Source organism: Abramis brama (assembly GCF_963993115.1).
Source record: "Abramis brama genome assembly, chromosome: 8".
Taxonomy (NCBI): domain Eukaryota; kingdom Metazoa; phylum Chordata; class Actinopteri; order Cypriniformes; family Leuciscidae; genus Abramis; species Abramis brama.
In genome coordinates, this window is record NC_139970.1 from 36,689,285 (window position 1) to 36,707,043 (window position 17,759).

Consider the following 17,759-nt stretch of genomic DNA (forward strand, 5'->3'; position numbering starts at 1 on the left):
TTGTTACTTTCTTCTACAACTTCTTATTTTGACGTCCCTCTGCATCCCCACCCTGTACTCTCTAGCGTTTTCTGAATACTGGCCAGCCCGTGGTTAACATAGGCGAGAGCCACATGATCAGCTGTGATAGTGAGGAAACCAAAACCTCATGTTAGCTTTTGCGCAATTCTTTTCCTGTTTACGAGGAGGCTCTCATAGTTGAATGTACCATAATAATAATTGAACTAATTTGCATTCATGTAGAGACCCTAAATGAATGCTGTTAATTTATTTAGCAAAAAGAAAAGCTATCTGTCCTTAAAATTCCCAACTAATTGAAAGGTGATCTGAAGAGATGTCAAAGATGTCAAAAAATGTTCCACTCATGATTTCATTAAACTAATTATTCGGGGGGGAAAAAAAACATGGCCGTGAACAACTACGAGCAGATCGGATTTCAAGACGCTGTAGGTGTCAGGTTCAGATTTATGCCTTACTTCAGCTTTTTATAGTGATTTGATACACCGGGGGTTATTTGTCACGTCTCTGAAGCACCAAAATAAATCGGTAGGTGTCCTGAAGGCGGGCTGAGTGCAGGGTTCAGTGGAGTCTCAACCCCTCTGTCATGTCAACGTGCACATTGCTGCTGGTGTCTCAGGCAGGCTGTGGGCTCAACGAATCCCTTCAGCCTTGTAAGCCCCCTTTGCAAACGAAGATCTCTGACTGTTCTTGCAGGCTTTGTGGAGAAAGCAAACATATGGGAGAATGTCTGAAGTGTTTTCCTTCTTCTGACCTTTGCCAGTGTTTTGGAGAACGGATGTCTTTTGTCGAAAGCAACATTACCAAATACTTGGAATCATCTTCCTTTTTTAAAAGCGAGCACACAGAAGCAAACATGCCCGCTGAACTGTGCTTTGGCCATTCGGAGGTCTCTGGACAAGGAGATCCTAAAAAGGAAAATCAGTCTTTAGAACATTCTGCACAATTGTGCACAGAACAAGAAACATCTATTGGTCAAAACGCCATCAAACTAAATGAAGCAGATGGACTTTGCATTGAAAATAGTCAAATCAATGGTGAATTTTCAGATCAGTCTGGTTCGTCTGGATATAGCTCTTTGTTGGACAGCTGCTCTGAGCACAGTGAGTGTTTTGAAACAAGCAGTTCTTCAGTTGACTTGGTTGAAATATGCCAAAATGATGAACTTTTAATTGCATTTGTGCCAAGTGATCAAAGTGAGTTTTCTGAACACGATGCAGAACAGTTAACTTTATCTAAGATGAGCCTAGAAGATTGTGAGTCTTTTCAACAAGACGATGCAGTACAGATAATTTTAACTGAGATGAAATTAGATGATTGTGACTCTTTTGAACAACATGATGCAGAACAGTTAAACTCATTTGAGATGAGCCCAGATGTTTGTGAGTCTTCTCAACAAGATGATTGTGACTCTTTTGAACAACATGAGGCAGAACAGTTAAACTCATTTAAGATGAGCCCAGATCTTTGTGAGTCTTCTCAACAGGATGATTATGAGTCTTTTGAACAACATGAGGCAGAACAGTTAAACTCATTTGAGATGAGCCCAGATCTTTGTGAGTCTTTTCATCAAGATGATGCAGAAGAAATCATTTCACCCAAGATGAGCCTAGATGATTGTGAGTCTTTTCAGCAAGATGATGCAGAACAGTTAACTGAGGTAGATCTTTGTGATTCTTTTACACAAGTTGATGTTGAATGCTCACAATTTGATCTCTTAGATTATGAAATGCTTTCTGAATGTGGCACAGAATATCAGGAACAGTACAGCAAGTGTGAAAACAGCAGTTCTGAAGATAACTCATCTGATCAAAATGATGTAGTTGAACTAGATTCTGAAGACTGTGAGACATCTAAACAGTCCGAGCCTAACAATCAAAACAAGCTTGATGAATACTATCCTGCACATTTTAAATCCCCTGAACTGTGTCAAGACTCTAAAGAAAGTAAGCCATCTGACCACTGTTTGTCCCTTGAGCACACACAGCGTACTGGGCAAATGGACACCTCTGATGACAGAGTTCTGCTAGATGATTGCACTTGTTTGTCGGAGACTTTTAATTGTAGCTGGACCTCCTCGACTGAAGGATATCAAGACTGTAACCAACTCTTTGAACACAGCGAATCCTCTGTATCTTTTAAGGCTTTAGAACAATGCACAAGCTGTGGAATGCACTTTGAAAAATGTGACATCCTTGAACAATGCACTCCCTCTGTGCCCACTGACCATTCTGAGGGCCCATATCAAAGCAGACTTGCAGAAAATTGCCCAAAGTTGTCAGGAACACACGACTCTGTCTTTCACAACCCTGAAGCAAAAACCAAAGAGAATTTGCCTAATCATAGTAGCAGAACTGAGGGTAGGAAACCATCTGAGTGCGATGCCATGTTTTCTGGATCAATGGAAACTTTTGAGGCTCGCTGGCTTTCTCAATTTCTTACTGATCTTTTGAGGCATAATAAGGAGACTTCAAGTATTGCTGCTGAAATTAGTGAGTCAAATGGAGAGGTAGAAAAACCTGAAGTTGTAGATCCTAAACCTGAAGTTCAAGCTTTGGATAACTGTAGGAAGCTCTGTAGAAAGTGTGAAGAGCTGGAGAAAGGGAAATGTTGTAATGATGAAACTCTTCAACCCTTTCAACTTGGTGATGATGAGGTGGCAACTTTTGAACTCCACTCAAATGTGGACATCTCCCTCGATGCAGTGACCACAGGAGCAGGTTCTTCAGATGAGTCAAGCGAAGAGGAGTACTGCGACTGCATGGATGCTAAAAGTCAAAGTAGCTCTGAAACCGATGAATCATTCAGAAGTTTTGTTGATGAGTCTGAATCGTTTGAAATCTTCTCAGATCAACCATGTGATAAGGAAAACCTTCTTGCAGAGGATGAGTCCTCAATTCATATACTACAGCCAGATGAGAACCATGAAGAAGGTAATAAGAACTTTAACATGTATACACAGGAAAATTTAGATGCTTGTGAAGAAGCATGTGAGATTGATTCTGTGCGACAAGTGACAGGAAAGGAAAGCAATAAAACATATGCTGAAGCATTAGCTGTTGGACTCCCTATTGATCCAGTTCAAATCCATGAATGTGCCAAACCAGACGAGGTCTGTGGAACTGACGCTTATGGGCCTGATTTTATTGACGAGAGTCTCACATTGTATTCTGAGAGCAAGGGCAATGATCTTTGCGACATAAATGGAGAGGTTGCTGAACCCCATGTTGATATGCATGTACAAGTGTCCTGTGTTGCAGCCGTTGAAGGTTGTGAAACGGAAGAAGTGGTTGAAAATGCTTTCAACAATATATCTGGAGATGTTATAGGGTCCTGTGTTGTAAAGAACACATTTCAAGAAGTTGATCCTTCAGAATCACCTGAAGAAGAATTGTTGGAAAATGAGGTCAGTCAGAATTTAACTGGGTTCTACAGCTCTGAGAACAAGGAAATCATACAAGATCTCAGTTCTGTGGTTGAAATTGATAAAAATTGGGAGACGCACCCTGACTTTGAAAATGAGGGGGATCATGGACCTTGTTGTGGAGAGATTGAAACAAGTGAAGATGAAGAAACAGCCCTTTTTTATTTTGAAGATCTTGTGAGATGTTCTGAGGAAAGTGACAAAGGTAAAGAGACAACAACTGCAGATCAACTGCTCTCTTGTGCCTTTGAGGAACAGTCAAACACAGAGACAGACTCTTTTTGGTTATCAGATGGTCAGCAAGAGGCCCATACCAAGCCAAAAGAGACCTCTGGGCTCCTTCATCCTCCTGGAACAGATGATCTGCCTGAGGAGAACAAGCACAATGAAAAATTAGAGGAACTTATACATCAAGTTGCTAGAAGTGAGGCACCTGAACAAGACACATTTAAGTCTGTCCAAAAAAAGTCAAGTGAACAGAGTGATTCTTATGAGGACAGTGATGTATCTGAAGATGAAGAGTACCCAGAGGACTGCGATTGTGAAATCTGTGTTCCGCCCATAGATCAGGTACTTTTTTCTTAGGAGAGGCACTTGTTGATTGATTTTAGGAGTTGAAAGCATGTTTTAAAAAGCATCAATATCTTACATGCATTTGATGGTGCGATGTAAACGGATTTTGCTTGTGAAGGAATGTATTTGAATTTTAATTGGTATGAAGTCAGTAGCAACAGAACTAAAATAAGACCCCATGCTGGGCTCTTATTCCATGTCATATGTTATGTTATTTAAATCAGTCATCTGTACACTCTCCCATTTGTAATGAATCCGGAAGGCCGCGCAGGTCTTGAGATACTCATTCTGTAAGCATAGGACAGAGACGGTTTCAGACTGTGTGTGTGAACTGTGAGCAGCTTTGCAATTCCACCCCAGCTGCAGTCAGTCACTTGATCTTCCTCTGCTTATGGAATGCTACTGCTAAAAGAGCTACCTTATGCCCCCTTTTGGATACTCATGTCTATAACTAATACACCCAGTTTGGGATGGGCTGTATGACCAAAATCTTATCATGGTGTATTTGCATTTTGTTAATTGTACTTTACCATTCAGATGTTTTGGGTCAGTAAGAATTTGATTTCAGCAAGGACAAAATGATTAAACAGAAGAATAATTTCTGAAGATTCATGTGACACTGAAGACTATGCAGCTTTGCTAACATAGGAATAAATTACATTTTAAAATATATTACAATAGAAAACAGTTACTTTAAATTGTAATAATATTTCACAATATTAATGTATTTTCAATCAAATAAAAATCATAAGAGACTTCTTTTAAAACTTTACCCCAAACTTTAGAATAGTAGTGTACATATTATAGTCCCCCCCCGGAAATACAATAGGGAAAAATTGTTTATATATTAAATAATTACTTCTTTTTTTTAAAGTCCAGTGAATTAAATATTTTACAACATTTGTATTTCTTATTTTAACAACAAATGAAAGATAAGTTTGACATTGTCTAATACCTGGGTTAAAATGAAAGATTCAAACAGCTAAACTAGTTTTATAAAACATAATTCCGTCTTTAAATTCTGTACACGTCACACTCAGTGTCTTACATCTTTCCATGTGACTGTCTACAAATAGCTTCCCATATAAACGTATAGAATATCAAATAAAATCCATACCAGTTGACTCACTTTACTGTCCATCATACAATACATACCGAGGGCAGAGACTTTTTATTTACACCTACTTTTGAGTTGCGACCCACCGGTAGAGAAACACTGACCTATACTGTATTTTTACTGTAAAATAGCTTCTTGTAAATTCCAACTTGGCTACTTATTTACCAGTGTCCTTGAAATGTCAATTACAGGTCCCGGCCAAGCCACTTCTTCCACAGATAAAGTCTAAAGATGTAGGGAAGATCTGTGTAGTCATTGATCTGGATGAAACACTAGTCCACAGTTCATTCAAGGTAAGCCAATGTGTTGAGCCCTCTTTTTTCATCAGTTTATATCTGGCAGCAGGTGTGAAGAAAATGTATGTTGTTGGCAGCTCAACTAATATCATGGCTATGAGATACGCTTGACTCAATGTTATAGATAGACATTTAACACCATTGCGTGCATTCACATCATCACAGACCTTAAAGCTGAAGTGTGTTAAAATGTTTTCCCCTGTCTGAGCATAAAAAGAGAGTTCACCCAGAAAAGAAAAATCACTGTCATCATTTACTCGCCCTTATGTCATTCAAAAATGGTATGACTTATTTATTTTGTAAAATACAAACAAAAATGTTTTGAAATGTTTCAGTGTTTTTGTCTATACAATGATAGTCAGTGAGGTCCAGTGTTGTTTTGGCTGCCAGTGACCTTCTTTATAGGGGCAAAAACCCTTAAAACATTGTTCAAAATATATGCTCTGCAGAAGAAAGACAGTCTTACAGATTTTGAACAATATGAAGGTGAGTAAATGATGACAGAATTTCCAATTTTGAGTGATCTGTTCTTTTAATATGCTTAGACAGCTATAAGTAAGCCTTTTAGGAAGATGGTTTCCCTGAAGTGTAAACACTGTGGCTCTGTGACGCTGTAGGCCTCGATATACTTTTAGTTTGAGACTGATGGGAGGGTTTATGAAACCCTTTTAGTCTATATAGTACATATTTCTTTTGAAATACCAGTTGGTGATAGTAGTGGTACAGAATGCTTTAATGCACATTTTTTTTGCTGTTTTACATTCCTATTTTTAAGTGACAAATTTCTGTCTCTACTGTAAACTGATGGTTGCCTCATATGGAAGCATAGAGGAAAAACACCTCCAGTATTAGTTCAGTCTGTTCTTGCATGTTAATGTAAACAACTTTTTTTGCAGGCCTAATGCAATAGTTTCAACCAATGTAATGTTCTTTTGCTATGTAATAATGAAAAATAATGTTTGCATTGTAAAAGAACACATTGAGTGTCTTTTACAATGTTCTTGATAACTAAGAACACAACAGAGTCATCTTTGCCTTTTTCTTTTTAGATACCAGACAAGTTATTTTCCAACCTTCAGAGTTAGCGGGGGAGTGTAGCAGTGTAAATACACATACGCTTATTTGAGCCAATCGTACCGCATTTAGTGTTTGTTTTTACACGCATGCATGCACTTGGAGAAATGTGGCAGCCCCTGATTTGACTCTTTATGGAAGTTTTTTTTTTTTTCTCTCTCTCTCTGGCTGCATGACATCATAAAGATGCTATGTGCACAATTTGGGGAAGCCAGGAAGAAAAGGAATGTTTTCCTCACTGGAGTCTCAGCTGTGACTGTTCTAAAAACTATAACTACTCATTGTACTCAAAAGTGAACTTGTCTAAGGCCCTGCTTACATCTGGTATTAATGTGCTTTGTTAGATCGGATCACATGTAGACGAGGGAGACATTCCAGTTCAAACCTGGAGTTTTAATCAGTTTTTTTTTTTGGTCCTTTTTGGTCCACTTTTGAACACTTCTGTCCTGATTTCTTCGTGAGGGGGGTCTATAAGGCGGGCTTTTTCAGATCTTTCGATCTAATGGATGAAATAAGCTTGCACAACAGTCAATCTTGTCTGGCTAGTGCGCTTCCCATAATGGGTATTCTTTAGGTCCGTAGGCGTGCTACGGCGTGCTAAGAGTAGGCGTGTTTTGTGGTTGTTCTAATGCATTTGACACTAAATACAGGTGTAAACGGGGTCTAAAACGTTTTGAGCTTGTCCACTTTCAACAACTTCCATAGGTAGTCAAAAACGCATTCGACCGATTTAGCATCGTCAACTTGTGTTCTGATCGACGACATCACATTTTAATACTAGGTGTAAACAGGGCCTAGGTGTATTGAGTGTATTAAATGTAAGCTGTTTTTTTTTTAAATTGCAAATGGAGTTTGAAAGCTCACTGTTAAAGGAACACGCCGACTTTTTGGGACTTTAGCTTATTCACCGTATCCCCCAGAGTTAGATAAGTCCATACATATCCTTTTCATCTCCGTGCGTGCCGTAACTCTGTCTTACACACCCACCGCTAGCCTAGCTTAGCACAAAGACTGGAGGTAAGTTAGGGTAAGCTAGCCTACTGCTCCCAATAAGTGACAAAATAACGCCAACATTTTCCTATTTACATGTTGTGATTTGTATAGTCACAGCGTGTACAAATAACAAGGTCACATGAGACACAGCCATCTGATCTTCTAACCGTATACATACTGGGAACTATATACTCAGAAGGTGAAGCACTGCTATTTGGGCGGAGTGATTTGCTCGCAGCACCTGAGAAGCCCCGCGGTGAGGAGCAGAGAGTTCGCTCAGAGTTGGAGTAGATCACTCCGCAGAAGTAGCAGTGCTTCGCCTTCTGAGAATATAGTTCCCAGTACGTATATGGTTAGAAGATCAGATGGCTGTGTCTCATGTGACCTTGTTATTTGTACACGCTGTGACTATACAAATCACAACATGTAAATAGGAAAATGTTGGCGTTATTTTGTCACTTATTGGGAGCAGTATGCTAGCTGGAGCTGTTTACCTCCAGTCTTTGTGTTAAGCTAGGCTAGCAGTGGGTGCGTCAGACAGAGTTACGGCACACACGGAGATGAGAAGGGTATGTATGGACTTATCTAACTCTGGGGGATACGGTGAATAAGCTAAAGTCCCAAAAAGTCGGTGTGTTCCTTTAAAAGCAGCAGTTCATTAAAAAAATGAAAAAATGTATTTAAAAAAATATATATATATTTATAAAAATGTATTTAATTACCCCCATATTGTTCCAAGTCTGCATGCTTATGTTTTTTTTTTAAATGTGGAACACAAAAGGATACTAATTTGAAAAGTCATATCACAATTTTTTTTTTTTTTTACTGTAAAGAGTCGTGTTCCACTAAAAATGAACAGCATACCGGTTTGGAATGACTTGAGAGTAAATAAATAATGGCAATTTTCATGGTTTGTGATGAACTATTCCGTCAGTCACAAGACAGCATAATGTTACTTCATGCCACATCTGTGAATGTAGGTCACACTGTCCTGACATCTCTATAACACATAAATGTGATTATCTCAACATTTGAGATTGAGTTTCTAGACCTATCTAAAGACCACACTTAGGGTCTGTGGCAATATTCTGAAAATGACTGGAGCCTGATGGATGTTTACACATCATGTCAGTCATTGATACAGTCACCTGCAAATTCAATATAGATTCATCTTATTTTCTTCTGCCTGCAACAGTTAAATCAATTTTAATGTGTTTTTTCTTCCCAGCCGGTAAACAATGCTGACTTCATCATTCCAGTGGAAATTGATGGGACAGTACATCAGGTGAGCATAACCCGTTCTCATGCAAAGTTGTCCATGGATAACTGACGATTGGAAGGATATTCTATGACATCAATCAATCGAAAAAAAGAAAAGAAAAAAATTATGATGATTATGAAAATCAATCATGAAAAGTGTTGATTACCACAATGCCAAGATCCTCAAAATATGATGATCCCCTTGTGAATTCCTAAAATAAAATAATTTATTAATAAATTAAAGAAAAAATTATATAAAGATATATATCATTTATACTGTGTGAGAAAAAACGTGATATATTATTGTACCGAAGCCAAAGTAAATTATTGTATATTATAAAAACACAAAATATTGTGTTTTATATCAAGTGCATCTTTTTTTGCTAACCACTGTTAATGTTAGATGTATATACTTGAAAATAATTCTTTTTTTCACAACAGATTTATTTGTACAATGATTTCCATGATAAATATTGTTCAAGATCGAGAGCAGCTGTATAGTTATCTTTCCAATCCTAAAAATACATCGTCAAATTTTTTTTAATTTTTTTTTTAACCCCCTTGAACCCTTTTGCTGCCCCGGTTGTTCCATGGATTAGTGTTTGATCAAATTGATGTATTTACATGTTTTCACTCTGGCTGAGAATTGTAGCCAATCACAGCCCTTTATCCGCATGAATGCAGTGGTGACTCAGAGCTGTGTAAATAGGTCTAAAGGACTGTCAGCATTGGTCCTAATATGACGAATGTGTAATGTTTCACTTCTGTTCTGTTTTTCCGTTGTCTGCTTCCTGTGTACATGCATAAAGAATATTGCTTTTTCCCCACATGGAATAAGTATATATTTTCTATATAATTTCTATTCTTTAAAATAAACAACTGTGATTACAATATCAAGAAAAATAATCATCAGTTATGCTTTTGTTATAATCATGCCTGTGACCGCTATTATTTGTCTGTCTGCTGTCGCACCGTGTTTTCTCCTCTGTTTACCTATTGCCGCTTAACGGGTGTGCAACCTGACAGTATCGTTGCCATCTTGGCTGATGGGTCAGAGCAGCAGGTGGCTATTTCTGTGTCCTGACGAAATGGAGAAACACTGACTGGCTTCTGAGAAGTCACTGGCCCCATCAATCTCTCTTCAGAGCGAGTCTCCTGCTCTCTCAAGCTATGACAGTACGATGCTTTGGCCCTTTAAAGGCCAACGGCCCCAGTTACACCAGGAAGACTGTAGGTGTCTGACAAACAAGGCTTAGGCCTGTTTCAAGTAATCCAGGATAGGCTTGGGATGTCAGGAAAGCCTATTCGGGATGACTTGGTTCAGGAATGAGACCACCAGCTTCATAAACAAGCTTGGCTGACCTAGTTGTTGGAGTAAAACAACCCGTTTTATTGCTGCTCTTAAAACCGGGTTTATAGTTCTACGGTCACATAAAGCTCATCGTTATATGAAGCATCAAGATGCAGGCTAATATAAATCTTATTTATTCAGTAATAAATCTTAGCTGTAACTTTATGAATATGACCTGGTTTAGTGCCATTTTTTTTTCCCTCTAGCTGTGAATTTATAACTTTGAAGTAATGACACATTTTAACCGTTTTTCCCCCCTTTGTCTGCCTTCTGAATGTAGGTGTATGTGTTGAAGAGACCTCATGTTGACGAGTTCCTCAAACGGATGGGGGAACTGTTCGAGTGTGTGTTATTCACTGCAAGCTTAGCCAAGGTAAGAAATGCAAAATTATCTTTGCACTATACAAGGTATTCAGCATTAACTTTGATATGAAATAGGATTTAACATCACTTACTGCTTGTATCAGTTTTATAGATAGTACAGTGTTCGCACGGTTATGGAAAACATCCAGTTATTTTAAAATGGACTTTCAAACCTGTAAAAAGATAAATAACTGTGTGTGTGCCGACTTTGGTGTCTGTTTTCAGATAAGATTTATTTAGTCGTGCCATTGCATCAGATTTTTTTTTTTGGTCTGTTTTTATGATAGTTGGTGAATAAAATCAAATCTTAAAATGTCATTAAAAACCACACCCATAGTGTGGTTTAAGCACACTTTTGTTGTGATTAATCGCACACTTATCGTGAAATTAAGAATACACCATTTATCTTGTTTAACACATTCATTTTGTCATCATTTCCTATATCCAGCAAAGTAAACAATCAGATTGAAGGGCGATTCTCACAAAACTGTATTTTCTGCAAGCTTCAAGGACACCTTGGAGACTCCAAAAAGACACCAAATAACTAAATGATATAAGGAGTCCATACATTTCTATTATAATACATTTATGCACACCAAAGCACCCATGAAAAAAAAAAAAAAACATTACAGAAAAAAAAAAAAAGTATGTGTACAGACAGAGTAACAACAAAGAGCTTGTTGTCAGTTTAGACGAGTCAAGCTGCGATACCGAACAGGACCACATGGAGAGGCCAAAAACTCCTAAGTCAACCACCTTGACTTGACTGCATAAACCTACGACTACTAAACACAGCAACATGCACATGACAAGTCAAACATTATCCTTGGTGTGTGTGGAAAGAAAGCAAATGAACTGAAATGTGTCTGTACATAAATGCAGTGTGTGATCAGTGATCGAGAGCGCACATACACAATTTGTTTTTATGCATCAATATAACAGACTCTCACACGCTTACTGTACGTCACCAAAATTGCGCTCTTCAGAAACAAATCACAGAATATGACAGAGCTTGTGTTTTAAAGCAAAGCACATACTGGAATGAATAATTCACTAAAAACGCAATGTGAGTCTCTGATATAATCAGCCTGGCCTTTACATTAGCGCTGCTTTGGACTGATATTTTGAACAAATTTGATTACTGGATCACTGAAAACTTTCCTAGAGTTTACTTGGTTAAAATGGTCTGATCACAAACAGAGAATCAGAATCAGGTTAAAGGGTTAGAAGGAAATGTCCTTCTACCAGGGTTACAGGTGCTTGTAGATGCTCAGTGTGATAAACTCCCGATTTCTAAGATCATCTAACTGCGTGACGTAAATTACGTTAATGACACAGCTTCACGTTCTTTTGCAATTTATTTGCCTTAATGTTAAGGATTTTGAAATGAATCGCACACATTAACGCTGACAGCACTAATATATATTCATATAATAATGTATGCGTGCGTGTTTATATTGCGATTTTTAAATGTGACGATATGTATTGTTGATGTAAACGATTCAGATTACATGTAATAAATTACTACCCGGAAAAATATAATAACAAAATATAAATAAATAGGACTCTTTAAATGAATGACGATTTCTTAATCCAGTAGCCTACTCACGAATTTGACATGGAATTTCAGTAGTCATTGGTTCATTGGTGTGAGCCTTGCATTTTACAAAGGACTTCATTTGATTTTTGTTGATGCTTGGCACGTTTTCCCTCCTCTGTCTAACCGTGTCCATCACATTAATGTGATTCTGCTTTTCTAGTATGCCGATCCTGTCTCGGATCTGCTGGACAAGTGGGGAGCTTTCCGAAGCCGTCTTTTCCGAGAATCTTGTGTGTTCCACCGTGGAAATTACGTCAAGGACCTAAGCCGTCTAGGCAGGGATCTCAACAAAGTCATCATTGTGGACAACTCGCCAGCCTCCTACATCTTCCACCCAGACAATGCTGTACGTTACTGTCTTTCTTTGTTGTTTTTTTTGCACATATAACTGCTTTGGGTCTGAGGATATAGTCCGTACAGTGCTTAACCTGCTAAAGTTTATTAGTCAATGGTTTGTTGCTTTGTCCCAACATTCATATTGTTTTTTAACATGCTCTTCTCTGTCATGTTTTAGGTACCTGTTGCCTCCTGGTTTGATGACATGTCTGACACAGAGCTGCTGGATCTCATCCCTTTCTTCGAGAGACTGAGTAAAGTGGATAATGTCTACACTGTGCTCAAGCAGCAGAGGACTACTAGCTAGTGGACACTAAGGGCAGCTGTCACTATGGGGCCATGGAGGCTGCTGGGCTCGGAGCACACCACTGCTTCCCCCTAACAGGACCAGCCACTAGCTCAGTCCTCGTCACCTACCCAGAATTCCATTCACATGATGTTTGATCGAGAAAAGAAGGCGAATGACAGAACTGTGAAGGACTGCTTTATCTATTACAAGCATAAAATAACAAGCTCATTGTTTTAACACTCGAATGGGTGAATCTCAGGAAAGCGGACAACACCATATTTTACCCTGAAGTCAAATAGAAATAAAAAATGATATTTTGCTTAAGGAAATTTTTTTTTTTTTTTTTTTTCGTTTGTGATAATATTTTGACAACGAAGCACATTCCCGCCATGATGCAAAAAATGCAAAGTTATATTTACTGTAATGTGTAAACAAACAAATATGATAATATATTTAAATTATATTGTATTTATATGTTATGGTTGTATTTGTTGTACTGCCTTTAATGCTTATTGTTTATGCTAAAAGTACTCTATTACAGGTATGAAAATCTAATGAAAATCACCATTGTGAATGATAACGGAAATCACAAAAAAGAAAAATTTCAAAAAGTAAAATGTCCAGATGCATCATGGCAATAATGAGGGGAAAACTTTTTAAATCTCATGAAAATAATTTCACAATGTCATACAATATGGCCGTTTTCTTTATGCAAATATTATTTTATATTTATTTTTCATTTGCTTTCAGGGGTAAATGTGGCGTAGGCTTGGTTTCGGAGAGATTCACCAAAAGATGCGTCTTTCCTTCTTTGCAACTCTTTCATTTTCATTGTTGAGGGAAGCCCTGTTAAATTGAATCAAGTTGATTATCCTCTTCAGTGGGTGATTTGAGAAGATTTGTGTTTTAAGAAAATGACTTCCTCTTCTTGAGTTTATATCTTGAGTTGAGCTTCCCTCATTCCCTGTGTTAAATGAGTTTACCTCAAGATCTCAAGCGAGGACAAAACCATAAATGGCAATCACATGGAATAATATGCTGTCTTTTTTTATCTAGACAAGTTTATTGGACTCACACACAAGCATTCATTATCCCTTTTATTTTTCAAAAATCATGTTTTCTTTCTTCTCCATTTTTATTTCTAAATCAACATGAAAAAGAGTCATGATGCAATCAGCCACACTTGAAATTCAAGTTTCACAAAGCAACAATTGTAAGAAAGGGAAATTGGCCCAGCACCTGTTGTCGCACGGCCCGTTTTCACTCGGAAGGTTAAGCTAATGCACCTTTTGAATTGTATACAGTATGCTTTATTGTGTCTAATGCGAGGTCCTTCAATGTGGCCTTAAAATTACTGTAGCAAATTTTTGTCAGACAATATCAAAAGTGGTCTCATTTACAAAATCAGTTTGTCCGATACTGTGTAGTTCTAAATTCATAACGGTATGCCATTTGTGTGTTTATATTAATCAAAACAAGTAAAGAATACTGGAATCAAACCATGATTTGTCAGTGGAAACGACTTGTAATGCCTTAACTCTCCATTAGATAACTAAAGCTGTTAGGTGGTTATTGAGAAAGTGATTTGGGCATTGGCGTGAGCATGCTGTAACGTGGACTGGAGAGCCCCGGTTAATGTGCAGTTGACGTGCCTTCTTGTTAGTTGTGCCATTTAATATGGATGGTTTTCCTCATGGGGATCGCATACTTGCTCAGCACTATCTGAGTTGATTGTTCTGCAAGTGCCAATGTTGATGTTTCGACACAATGGTGATGATGTTCATGTGTACGGGAGAGAGTGGAAAGATGATGTTATGGTTTTTAATACTTGTGTTTTGTCCATTTTTCAGTGTTTGACTTTTAAAATAGATTTGGGGATGGCCGAACACTTGCCATCTTTCTATATTTGTGATATTAATGAAAATAGTGCTGTGCCATGGAGAAAAAAAAAAGATTTTGTTATTCATAAAAGCTTAAAGAAGCAGCCTGAGTGTTGAATATTTGATTCTTAAAAAGCACAATTCATCTCCTCTCCCTTTTGTACTTGAATCTCACCCTGTATTTTATTCTGGTATTATTTCCAATAGTATTAGTGATGTATAGTAACATGGTTTGTGTATTAAGTTATTTGGGTTGTCTTCTACAAATAAGTTAAACTATTGAACATAAATCATCATTAATCAAAAAAGCCATTAAAAGGTATTTTTGCCTTTTAAAACCAATTAACAGAAAAATTTAAATACTCGATGTCAGAATTTCAAAATTTTCCAGCAACTCTTTACAATAAGGTTCCATTTGTTATTAGTTAAATTGAACTAGTTATTATAAATACTTCTAATGCATTTATTAATAGTGGTTAATGTTGATTTCAACATTTAGTAATAGGTTTTTAAAATCAATCATACGGCAGACTTTTGCTGACAAATAAATACAAATTTCTCAGTTCAGATAACATGGAGAAAGAGTAAACATTGTTCATTTATATATACTACTGACATTGTATCAGTACAAATGAGGGTTGAAAATCAGAGGATACACTTGAACTAATGGGACCTTGTATTGCGAAGTGTTACCAAGTTTCATTAAGATCCACTTTCCTGTTTCTAATATCATGAAAACAAAAACACATGAAACTTCAGTGAGGATCAGCCTATATTTACTGGGTACATAGTGTCTTTCAACATATGAAACTGATGATACAGTCATGTTAACTGAATAGCATGCCTGACGTGGTACATTCTCCGAGGTCTAACTAATCATCAATCTCAGTAGGATTTCTCACACTTGTCTGCTTATGCAACTGGACCAACCCAGGTCCATGTTTTTCAGAAGTAATGTTACAGTCTTGGTAGTGCTTGTTTTCAATGATACGCCTTCTTTCTAATATTCTCACAGATGCATGAGAGAGGCCGCAAATGCACTTCTCCTAATGTGTAATTGTTGAATCAGAAACATGTAATGCTAAATGTGATGATGGTTAGACTTCAAGGCTTAATGTAGCTTTGTAAATTGTTTTACTTTAATTATCTGCCATGAGTAAGCAGTCAGTTTTCTCATAGCTTATTTCAATATGCTCTGCAACCTATCCTTTTATAGGTACACTGGGTGTTAAAGGACAATTCCGGTGAAAAATGAACCTAGGGGTAATTAACACATGGTTACCGAGTCGATCGTTCCCCGGGATGCGTTTTCATGAAAATCGAATGTAAAGAGTTTTATCTCTAAAAACAGATTATCTTATAACGCTAGTATATGGGGCACAGAGTAAGTAAAAGTAAATCGCTAGTTAATGCCACTAACAAGGCTCAAAATAGCCTCACACTAACACGGTAGCATAATGAGGGTCCTTACATGCAAACCGAAGCATTGAGAACTTTGTAAGTGTACAGACAGTTTAATAAGAAGATACTTTATAAAGACAGAACATTACGCGTTTACAGGCAGGCGTCATCTTGGAAAACAGTCTCGACTAATCGAGTCACGAACGCTGTTAACGCGTAATGTACTGTCTTTATAAAGTCTCTTCTTATTAAACTGTCTGTACACTTACAAAGTTCTCAATGCTTCGGTTTGCATGTAGGGACCCTCATTATGCTACCGTGTTTTGAGCCTTGTTAGTGGTAATAACTAGCGATTTACTTTTACTTACTCTGTGCCCCATATACTAGCGTTATAAGCTAATCTGTTTTTAGAGATAAAACTCTTGACATTCGATTTTCATGAAAACGCATCCCGGGGAACAATCGACTCGGTAACCATGTGTTAATTACCCCTGTTCATTTTTCACCGGAATTGTCCTTTAAGGGAGAACTCCGGTCAATTTTAACATTGAGCTAATTTTTTTGTAAATTTGGAGTGCTGTCAGTACAGAGAACAACGACAAAAATCGGTGTTGCCTACACAGTGTTATCCTCTTTTTAAAATTTGCACCCTGTTGACTTAAATGGGGCAAGTTTTAAACCTGCTTTTAGCCTCTTAACATCCTTGATGTGTCATTACAAGTGCCCAGCCATTGTGAGTGATTCCGTCAGAGTGAACACGGTGAATCTGACTGCAGTAGATGTGAAAGATATGAATAAAATGATGTTAATTCAGCCAGCGCACATACCTATTTTCTTCCTGTTTTCGGTCGAAGTCCACAGAAGGCTAGTCGATTGTCGAGTTCACGCGCGTGATAACCTATGCGCGTGAACTCGACAAACGACTACTGTGGACTTGTAATGACACATTAAGGATGTTAAGTTCGGAGTTCTCCTTTAAGATAAATGAAGACTAGAATTGAAAACGTATCGCCTTTATTTGAAAGTTAATGTCACGTAAGGTTACATTTACCTCAGTAAAGCCATTCAGTATAGCCATAAACTGTATTTAGCGAGAAAAATGAATTCTAGAGAGGAGCATTTTGCAACAAAAGGACTATTTTACATATTCATTATTTTTACATTAAAAAGTTAGTATTATAACATTATTATTCTTATCATAAAAGTACTATTAGGCTGTTAACAGTTGTTAATTAACCTTTAATAACAGTATCATCTTGACAGGGTTCTCTGTATAGTTTATGACATTATTTGAGAAAGATTTTTTTTTTTTTTTTTTTTGAGAAAAATTAACATGTATAATGGGGCTAAATAGAACATGTGCTTTTCAGTATGATTTCAGAAAATATCTAGTCCTATGTTTTAAATGAACATTGATGGATCAAAATCATATAAATGTGCGAGGTGGCGAGGAGGGCCTTGCTCTCTGGAGGTAAAAAAAAAAAGGCCCCCATTAATGATACAAACACTTTAGCTAAAGTAATATGTTTTGCATAATATCTAATACTTTTTCAAATCACTCATTTCAGCAAAGTGTGTACTATTTTCTGTTTACTTTAATAAATAAAGGAAATGTATTTTTGTTTAATAAATCTATAATAAAATAAATATTTAGAAATGATAGAATCTGGAAGCTTTGAAGGAGATCCCATAAAAATGTAATATGGCATAATAGATACATTTTATTATATGAAATGATTAATATAATATTTTATGAGGCACATTTTGTGCCATCTAGTGGTTTA

The 17,759-nt window shown here is 37.2% G+C and overlaps 1 protein-coding gene across 1 annotated transcript; it reads left to right on the top strand.

Moving 5' to 3' along the window:
• Positions 1-564: 564 nt before the first annotated feature.
• On the top strand, positions 565-14,678 carry ctdsp1 (CTD (carboxy-terminal domain, RNA polymerase II, polypeptide A) small phosphatase 1). Its single transcript, XM_084123182.1, has 6 exons — positions 565-4,012; positions 5,324-5,425; positions 8,724-8,780; positions 10,387-10,479; positions 12,230-12,415; positions 12,584-14,678. The coding sequence occupies exons 1-6, from the start codon at positions 605-607 to the stop codon at positions 12,710-12,712; spliced, it is 3,975 nt and encodes a 1,324-aa protein (XP_083979308.1). The 5' UTR covers positions 565-604; the 3' UTR covers positions 12,713-14,678.
• Positions 14,679-17,759: the final 3,081 nt, after the last annotated feature.